General features: G+C 43.0%; 2 protein-coding genes across 2 annotated transcripts; one reads left to right on the top strand and one right to left on the bottom strand.

Moving 5' to 3' along the window:
- The first annotated feature begins 1,813 nt into the window (after window positions 1-1,813).
- Window positions 1,814-5,248, top strand: LOC103432482 (NPL4-like protein 2). The gene is made up of 2 exons (XM_008370684.4): window positions 1,814-3,024; window positions 4,695-5,248. Exons 1-2 carry the CDS (start codon window positions 2,041-2,043, stop codon window positions 4,947-4,949), a joined length of 1,239 nt encoding a protein of 412 aa, XP_008368906.3. The 5' UTR covers window positions 1,814-2,040; the 3' UTR covers window positions 4,950-5,248.
- A 1,169-nt stretch (window positions 5,249-6,417) lies between these two features.
- On the bottom strand, window positions 6,418-9,475 carry LOC103432481 (protein SLOW WALKER 1). Its single transcript, XM_008370683.4, has one exon. The coding sequence runs from the start codon at window positions 8,270-8,272 to the stop codon at window positions 6,623-6,625; it is 1,650 nt and encodes a 549-aa protein (XP_008368905.2). The 5' UTR covers window positions 8,273-9,475; the 3' UTR covers window positions 6,418-6,622.
- Window positions 9,476-10,422: the final 947 nt, after the last annotated feature.

Here is a 10,422-nt window from a genome sequence, read left to right as displayed (position 1 = left end):
ATCGTCGGATGGAATAGTAAAGATAATTTTAAAGGATAATATTATGATTTTTATCGTAATATTTATCTGTTAATATTAATTACTCTTGGCATATTCTTAAATTTGCAAATTATATTTCCAAGCAAGCAGTACAGTTCAAGTGGGCTTGGAATTCTTGTTATCAGATTGGGATAACATGATGGGTGTGATTAGAATTGTCAAGATGCATGGTCTTCTTCTATGCGTGGGATGCCAAGATGAAATCTCTGATGGTCACCAAAAATAATGGAGCCGCTCATATCCTAGATTGGGATAATTATTAGCATAAAAATATATGCTAATAATTAGCATATTCTTCAGGAATGAGCACGGATGTGATAAAAAGAGTTTCATGCGTATGCAAATTGGTGGTCTGATTCCATCATATCCTACGGCCAAGGACCAATAAGGATGTGGAGATTTTGAATTAAACAGAATTTTATTTGGTTGGATAACTGCATGATAACCTCATGCGATTATATTTGTTTTGATCCCGTCAAACATGGATGCTTTTTCGTGGTTTTTTTAAATTGGTACTGATCCAATTTGAGATAAGGGCTGATGGGAGATTAATCTGCACATGCAAACCACGCCAAAGATCAAATACAATCCTTTGAAGATCAAGCCACGTCAGGCATGCTCATCCTTATAAATACAAGGCTACAAACAACGGAAAAATGGACCTTCAATTCAACACACAACTACCACGCGCAAATTCTAACAACAACCTTGAGATTTTTTCCTTTTCTATTTTCGCCGACACACCTTCAGTTTGGATAAACAGCACTCTGAAGGCAATCGGTGATATCTTCAGTCGGCATAGATAACACTGTCGCCATAGAATCAGCCGACCTCGCAGCATCTTCAGTTTGGATAAACAGCACTGCGTCGAGGGCGACTGGTTATCTATCCAAGTCTCGATCGAGAATGATTTTCGAGTCCTTGTTGGTTGAGGTCATCTCATCAGCCTTCTTGGCAAAATGAGGTGTTACGGTTTATTGGGCTCGACACTGAGTTATTTTATGATTGGATACTCACAAGTGGGATTTAGAGTTCGGCATTCCAACGGCCGAACAACGTTTACTCTTAAAACTTATATTCACTTTCAGTATTTGTGCCCTTATACTTTGGTGTCGATTCGGCGTGAGTTTATTCTGACGAATACTATCACTGTGGCTGAATCTGACGACGACAATTTGTGAACTTTGTAAGAATAGTAGCTTTGTCTTCAAGTTCGAGAACCCAAAAGGCCGAGATGTGTTCCTTCCTCAGTCACAATCGCAAGACATAGAAGTCGGCCGCGCCCCAACGCAACATCAACATATTTTACTCCTCGGCCAAGCTCGGCCGACGAGTTGGCATGCCCCGCATTCAACCGAATGACGTAGTTAGCTCATAGATTACTCGGCATGCGCGCCACGTAGGCTTTGTAGTTTTTAGGGTCAACAGAAATATAGAGAGTTACTCATTTCTAAGTATGCCAGTTTAATTCAATTAACCAATAAAGTTAAATAACAAACTTAAAAATAATAAATTATTGAGGGGGCTAAAAAATAGCCCCCTTCGGTTGGAGATGATATATAAATATGGCCGGATATTGTTAATTAAAAAATAATTTCTCGCAAGACTATAATCTGGATTAGAGCTAAACATAGCCCTTTCGGTTAAAGTTCACCTTATCTAGTTATTGTCGGGTGCAAGTTGCAACCCAAAGTCCAAATCCACTCGGGAAATAGCGTAAGAACAATTACGCGGGGGCCCAAAACAAAAGGACCAATCAAAAGCCCAATTACAAAGGCACTCTCTTCTTCTCCGCTTCTCTGACAGTCTCCCACTTCCACAACTCTTTCCCCTTCCCCAAGTATCTGTAAATTCCCCACCTTTTCTCTCCCTTTCCCAAATCCTACGCTCTCCAGGAATCCGTTTCCGATTCCAATCCCCACCGTCCTGCCACCGCGTCCTCAACCAACCCCAATATAAAAACCTCAAAACCCACAACCCATCCGCCGCCGAATCGCAAAGATGATGCTCCGAGTTCGCAGCAGAGACGGGCTCGAACGAGTCACGGTGGAGAACCCACAGAGCACCACCGTCTCCGAACTCAAATCCTTGATACAAACCCAGCTCCGAATCCCTTTCCAGAACCAGACAATCTCCACCAGTCAGAATCTTCTTTTGGCCAAAACCCAGGAAGAAATTGCTCGATTCACCGATATGGCGAATCCCAATACGTCTCTGACGGCGCTGAATCTCGCACATGGGTCGATTGTTTACTTGGCTTACGACGGCGAGCGCAGAGTCGCCGGGCCGGCTTTCCACCCAGCGGGCTCTTTCGGGAGGAAGATGACTATGGATGATTTGATCGCCAAGCAGATGAAGGTCACGCGCCAGGAGAACCCGCACTGTGAACTGGTGTCGTTCGATCGAGATTGTGCTAATGCGTTCCAGCATTATGTGAATGATACGCTGGCTTTCGCAACTAAGCGGGGAGGATTTATGTACGGGACGGTGTCGGAGGAGGGTAAGGTGGAGGTGGATTTCATCTATGAGCCTCCGCAGCAGGGGACGGAGGACAATTTGGTGTTTTACAGAGACCCGGAGGAGGAAAAGGCGGTGGAGGCTATAGCAATGGGTTTGGGGATGAGACGGGTTGGGTTTATCTTCACCCAGTCAGTGAGCCAGGACAAAAAGGATTATACTTTGTCGAATAGGGAGGTGCTTCAGGCGGCGGAGTTCCACGCAGAGAGCGGCTTGAAGGAGTGGGTGACCGCCATGGTTAAGTTGGAGGTGAATGAGGATGGTGGTGCTGATGTGCATTTCGAAGCTTTTCAGATGAGTGATATCTGTATTAGATTGTTTAAGGAAGGGTGGTTCGAGACCGAGATTGGAGAGGGTGATGATCCCAAATTGTCCAAGATGCAGAAGGATGTTGTCCTTGGAGTGAAGGATACTAAGGAAGTGGACAACGATTTTTTCTTGGTGGTAGTAAAGATCTTCGATCACCAGGTGCGCTACGATTCTCCTGTTTTGTTTTGTTTTATCTTAGTTTACTTGGACAATTTGAATTGCAATATTTGTTTAGATTGTTGTTTATCTTGCTGATCGTTGTTACTTTTCGGTTTCCCTCTAACAATCACGTCCCGGACAATAGTTGAAGCATGTCTATAACCTGGTGTGGCATTGAACTCTGTAGAACATTGTATTTTTTGTGAAATAGGCAATGAAATCTTTTGAATAGGTATTATCAAAGTCATGGAAAGAATGTGAAAATGTGGTAGGAAATTAGAAAATCGGGGCCAAAATCATGCTATAATCAAGGCAATTGTGTAGCTTGATTCCATGTTTATTCTAGTTGTATTCAACTGCTAACTTTGGTTTTGAATTGCCTGTGATGTTTAAGACTGGATGTGGAGGAAATTTTGTTGCCGTTGTATGCATGTGGGTATTGGAGATTCCACTTCCTAGTTAATGTTGTGTTTTTGGCTGTTGATAAGGTTCTGGGGTGTATGGGTGTATATTATAGGGCTACACAAGCATTAGTTCTGCTGAACCAATTTTTATTTCCAAGAATTAGATTCCCATACTTACCTCTGACACTGAAGTTATGCCAGTTTACCGGTTAGTTGAGGGTGTAGTGTTCATTCCTAATGCTTGCAGTTTGAGTGTTTGCAATTTCGAGCAGTGTAATGTTTTTCTTGTTTAATTTATTCACTCTTTTTTATATAAGCATTTGTCATTTCTTTCGGCTGGAATCGGGTTGATTTCAGTTGTTTACTTAGGTTTTGGGTGGCCTGCAAGGACTTGGGGTTTTGTGGCTTTCTAGCTTGTCACTAGAGTCATAAGATTTGGTTGAATTGGTAAAGCATTATTGGATGTGTTATATGTGTATGCAACATTTCCATGACCAGAGATGAGCTTTTTCAGATCTCCCACACTTTTGCAGTTCTTAGTGTTATTTTTCTTTCCAGAACCTGTGTTTTGTTTGGGGTAAATGTGCTATAGAGTACATATCTTGAGTGAACGTTCTCTTCTCCAAAAACTCTTGGCTGTCTTTTGGTTCTCAACCGTTTAGTGCCATACTTTTGCCATGTGAGCAAATTTTCTCTTGAAGTTGCTTCAACTACCTCTTTGGTAGACAAGGAACAAGAACAAAAAAATGTTTCGATTCAGCAAGTGGGTGATAGCACTGATGACCTATTCTCGGTGTAATGATTAGTGGAAACATATTTCGGGAGGGGAAGAAAAACTAAGATAAAATAAAAAAGGGACAAAAGAGCACTTTAATAATTTGTGAAAGTGATCTCGAAAAGGGTTATAGTAATGACCCTATAGGATTCACCGTACTAGGATCCTTTAGCAAGTATTGTTGAATATCTAATTTATCTATGGCCAAATTCATTGAAATACCTTTAGCGGGGCACTTGTCCCGTAAGTATTATGGATTGATTAGGTTGAAGGAATCAAAATGACAGGAGTGTCGGGATGCATGAATTATAATCATTATCTGGGAAGCATTTGCTGTATACGATGTTTACTGTTGTTGTACGGTCACTTTGCTGCATAGGTTAACCTACTTACTGCGTTCTGCATTATAATAAAATCATATCTGTTTACTTGTGTTTCTCGCTGTGAAGAAGACATCCATTGTTCTGACATGAACTTGTATTACAATGCAGGGACCACTTTCATCATCTTTTCCTATTGAGAATCGTAACACCCCAGTGATTTTGAAGGCTCTGAAAACTCATCTGGATCGTGCTAAGAATCTTCCACTTGTGAAGAGAATTTCGGATTTCCATTTGCTGCTCTTACTCGCCAGGTTTCTAGACGTTGCTAATGATGTTCCTGCTTTGGCAGTGTGTGTCCATAAGCAATCACCCATACCAGAAGGCTACCAGTTACTGATCGAGACTATGGCCAACACTTGTTAGTGCTGCTTTGCATGCTCTTTCGGAAACTGATACCTCCTATGATCTCAAATGATTGTGGCTAACCAGTGATCCTTTGTCGTGGTTAGCTCCCACGCAATGCCATGAACCACCCGAAAAGGTTACTTAGCACCTGAGTAGTTTAAGTTTTAACGCGTCTTTTCTCGGGCAGTTCAAGTCATGCAGTAAAAGTTTCTGGTCTGGATATTTATGCTTGCCAGAACTAGGCTTGAGTCGTTGTCCATGTATTATAATTTTACGATGTATAAACTGATCTTCTAAACCATGGTGCTTGTTGCTTATCGGTTGTCGATTCCTTGATGTGCATGTCGGTTGTCGGAGTTGAGCACCGATGAGAGTCGTGCAACTTTTGTGAGTGAGGCAAAAACACGTCGTGCGTCCTCTGTGTCTAGAGCATTGTCTTCGTTTCACGAGTCGCAAGGAATGAGTGTATTTTTGCTCACCATCATTGTGTGGTATATGTTCAACATCCTATTTATTATCGTTAGATGAGTTTGAATTTTGAGATTTGTGCTTATCCACTACACGAATCTCGAAATTTAAACTCATCTAACAGTGATAAATATAAATAGGGTGGAGAGAAAAAATGCTCCCCACAAGGAATTTAGGTTAGAATCACGTTTGCCAAAATTCGTGACCACAACGATGTCAAATAAAGTCCACAACGAAGTCAAATAAAGTCAAACGCAAGGTTTAACCTAAGTGATCCATAGCTCAAAGAAGTGGTGAAAATATTACTAAATAAAAGGTACTTTTTTGTTTGAAAAATAGGACAAGCTGGTGACGAAACCTCGGCCAGTCCACCTTTGTGAGGGTTGGGAAGTCTCATAAAGGTATTTAGGCATTTTCTAGTCACTGTTGTGTAGTTCACTAATGTTAAGAATCGAATCCACATCCAACCGTGTGAAATACAAGTCTGAAATTTGCTTAACACGTGATGTTTAGTCGCATAATTTCAAATAAAAATTGATGGTGATATATTTGCTCTAAAATTGCAATAGAGGCGACAACTTATCAAAGAAATATCTTTGCGTAATTTTTTTATACATTTTTAAGGAAAGGGATCCTCCTCAGATCCCTTCCTCCTAATCTACCAAGCTCGGAAATCCGGACCATTAAAATTTAATCCAACAGTTACAAACGGGAGCTCACTTTAAAAAGTTATGTTAAATTCGATTTGGACTTAGGGTTGGGCATGTTTTGGTTCAGTTTGCTTCACACCAAAACTGAAAACCGAACCGTATAAACTATTTTGGTTCGGTTTGTGCTCCAACTGCACTACACAAATCCATCAACAAACTCAGAGAAACAACAACTTGTGGACGACGGCGTTGTAGGTGTGAATGAAGACTACAAGAGCACGAGGGGGGCGAAAGAGGCTGAGACCGCGGTGGAGACGGCGGGAGGTTGAGACCGCAAGGGGAAAAAAAAAAGTTCGGAATACTTGACATGAACCAAACATTTTCTATCACGAAAATCTGAGATTGCTTAAAACATAGAAAGAACATGAGAAAAACAACATACAGTAGATTATAAAGAAACAAAATTGCAGATACTGTCTTCGCCATGACAAGTGACCTCAGGCAACTATTAAGCAAACACATCGGAAGAACCTAGCTGCCTCGTAAAATCGAAGAACAAAACAACCAAAGTCTTCATCTTCTTCCAGTAATTCTCAACAAGGGAGAAATTATACCCTGCATCTCTTGCAACGACTGTTGTATCCGAATTTCCTCCTCAACTGACCGTTTAAGGTTTCGAATATGGCCCTTCAACGCGTCGGAAGCTTTAATGTCCTCAGTCCTCATCTCAAGAACCTTCTCTGTCAACCCCATCAACAACCTCGAGTAACTCGGCACGGTCAAGTGCTTCTGCAAGAACTTCAGCAGCAATTCCAGCTCCTCTGAATCCAAATTCAACACGCACTTCAGCAGTTTATTCCTCGCCACCAATTCCTCCATCACTGCCACGACATTCTCCGGATTCTTGCTGCGCAAGACAGACACCAGAGCATCCTTGTGCCTAAACTTCTTCAATAGCTTGTCGTGCTCGGCCAATTTCACTTTCTTTGGCCTCATTACCACATAGTCCCGCTCGGACGGCTTCTCCCCTTGCCCTCTATGGAAATACCTAAAATTCGAAGGCCTTAAAACCCGAATCTGCGGTTCCTCCATCACAGGTCCCAAACCCCCAGCGTCCCCTAAGGCCTTCAACCTCTTCTCCCTCTTCTCATACTTCGAAAGCGGCCTATCTAGCTCCTCATCAGAACCACCCCCGGCGTCTTCCTTGTACTTCCTCCTCCCAGCATAGATCATCCCATTCGAAGTTCCAATCACCCTCGTCATACAATCGGGCGAAAACCCTACGGACATAAGCGGTGCAGGGAACCGCATTGAGTGAGTGACCTTCATTTTCGCATAATCAAACACCTTCATGTAACCATCCAATGCCACACTCAAAATCCTATATTGCTGCGCCTCCTCTCCGCTATCCTTCCCGATTTTCGCAACACAAATCGAAGTAACCGTCTTGTTGTGGCTCTCCATTGAATACACCATTTTCCCACCTGCCATCAAATCCCAAATCTTCACAGAATCGCCGCCGGCCGTCGCAATCAACCCACCGGATGGCAAGAAAATCACGTCCTCCACCGGCTTTCCGTGATTCACCTCCATCACCGACCCCGAATCTCTAACCCTCACATCCCAAAGCTTCACTGTGTGATCATAAGAACCAGTTACGAACATATCCGTACTGACCGGCGAGCAATCGCCGCACCGCACATAGTCCTTGTGGCCGAGCAAGTCGCAAATCGGGGTCTCCCCGGCGACATCCCAATACTTGACAATCGCGTCGTCGCCGCCAGAGACCAAATGGAGCTTGTCCGCTGCTGGGAATTTGACGAATCGAGCTGGGCGCGTGTGGGATTTAAGTTTCCGAAGCGGGTTTCGGGTTTTGACATCGAAGACCTGGACGAGGCCGGAGAGGTCGGCGGCGGCAACGAGGAGGCCATCGCAGCGGAACGAGGCAGAAGAAACGACGTCGCGGAAGGCGGAGATGGTGGCGGTGGGGGAGAATTGGTTGAGGGGGTTGTAGAGGGTGAGGGAGGCGGAGTGGGCGGCGGCGAAAGAGTGTGGGGCGGTGGGGGAGAAGGTGAGGGAGGAGATGGAGGAGATGAGGTCAGGGATTTGCTTGGTTTTGAAGGAGGACCAGTATTTGGATTCGGAGGTTTGTTTGGGGGTTCGGGGCTTAGGCTTGTGCTTGGGTTTCACAGGGAAGGTCTTAGAGATTTGGTGTTCCGCCATTGATGGTGTTAGGGTTTTGGCACTCTTGGGGTCGCTGAGGGTTTTGGTTTCGATGGTGTTAGGGTTTTGGCTTTTGATGGGAGATCGCTGGACGACGCCGTTCTGTATTTAACTCTTATTACTAAATTTTTAGGGTTAATATCTGTTTGCTACCCCAAAGTTTTGTAGTTTTAACATTTGGTACATAAAATTTTTTTCATTCCAGAATCATACCTCAAGTCTTAAATTTGGGACAGTTTCATACCTCTATTAGTCAAACTGCTAAGTCTGCCGTTAACTGATGACATGACGTCTATATGGACAATAATTAAGCGCCACGTGTCATCTGATGACATGACGTCTATATGGACAATAATTAAGCGCCACGTGTCATCTACGTGAAAATTAAAAATAAATTATTTATAACATATAATTAATTAATTTAAAAAATTAAAAAATAATAATAATAATAATAATAAAAAACCTTCTTCCCCAAATCCCACCCATGCCGACCCTCCCACCCCCCCCTAACACTCTTTCTCTCGCACCCACACCCCAACATTTTATCACTAATGAGTCCATTGTAAATTTAGTTAAAATGACTCCACGAAGAAGAACGCCAAAGCTCCCCGAGCTCCGATCAACCCCAAAACCTAGACATATTATATACCAAATTGAAGCTACGGAGGAGTGGAGTATAAATATACCAATATTTGGCCATGCCGTAACCGGAAAGTGGCCTGAAAACGGCTCAAAAGCCGTCTGACCTTCGCCGGAAAAATGAGTTTCTTGCTTTCTCTGTTCATGTGTAAATCCGACGTTTAAATCGCAAACTCTAGGTTAAAATTAAACCACCATGACAAAAATGAAAGAATATTAGCATCCCGAGGCTTTCCCAGGTTGAAGCACCGTGAAATCTCATCGGGAAGTATGGCGATGGTGGATGCCATTGCTGTAGCTGTGCCTCGAGCACAGAGGAACGAGAGCGGGACGAGGGGAACGGGGATGTGTAGGGTAGACAGTGATGGTTGTTGGTGGCGGTGAAGCTCGTCGGAAGGGTGAGGCAAGGTGGTCCTCAAGCACAGAGGAGAGAGAGCGGGACGAGGGGAACGGGGATATGCGAGGTAGACAGTGATGGTTGTTAGTGGCGGTGAAGCTCGTCGGAGGGGCGAGGCGAGGTGGTGCCTCGGGTCGTTGTTGTTGCAGAGGGAGGAGGGATTTGGGGAAGATGAAGGGGTGGGTGGTAGGGTGGGTACAAGTGGGATTTGGGGAAGAAGGGTTTTTTTTTTAATTAATTAATTATTTTATTTTATTTTATTTTATAAATAATTTATTTTTAATTTCCACGCGAATGACACGTGGCGTCCCGTTATTATCCACATGGGTGCCACGTCATCAGTTAACGGTAAACTTAACAGTTTGACTAACAGAGGTATGAAATTGTCCCAAATTTAAGACTTGAGGTATGACTCTGGGAAAACTTCATGTACCAAATGTTGAAAACCACGAACCTTTAGGATAGTAAACAGAGATTAACCCAAAATTTTAATTAGAGAATTATTTTTTGGAACTTAAAACGCATAGTTGTCTACGGGTTTTTTTGGTTTTGGTGTGCTATTCACACATCCTTGTTAATTTTTATCCTTTATTCTTTTTTAATTTAATTGATTCGACGGCCGTAAATTAAGAGAGTATGTATAAAATAAAAAGGGATATGTGGACAGCACACCCCCTTTTTTCTAGACGAAAAGTGAGAATTCATTAAGTTTAAAGCAAATTACAAAGCCAGCCAACGACCCAAGACAAACAGTGGGAGGCACAATCCCACAACGACAAATGCCTGAATTTGAAAACACATGACAAAGATAAAAATAACATAAAATCCAACCCGAAGAAGCAGCCCGCCGTTGCCAAACTCTTGCCAGCAACCACCGGAGTGACAATCATGTAGGAACCAGAATGGAGAAGGGTCAAGCACAGCTTAAGTAACAAAAAAAAAAAGGAAAATCCATAGCAAAATCAGATTTGGAGCGCTGCAACCGACCAAGCTGTCTAGAACCAACACACCTGCAAAGAAGAGAACCAAGTTGACATAACACGGGGGTGGAGTGGGCCAAGGGGATATGGTTGTATATGGGTTTTGAATATAAAGATGATAATCCTTGCCATAA

The sequence above is a fragment of the Malus domestica genome, chromosome 03 (genome assembly GCF_042453785.1).
Source record: "Malus domestica chromosome 03, GDT2T_hap1".
NCBI classification, from domain to species: domain Eukaryota; kingdom Viridiplantae; phylum Streptophyta; class Magnoliopsida; order Rosales; family Rosaceae; genus Malus; species Malus domestica.
The sequence above is the reverse complement of the archived record's forward strand: the minus strand, read 5'-3'. Positions and strand labels throughout refer to the sequence as shown.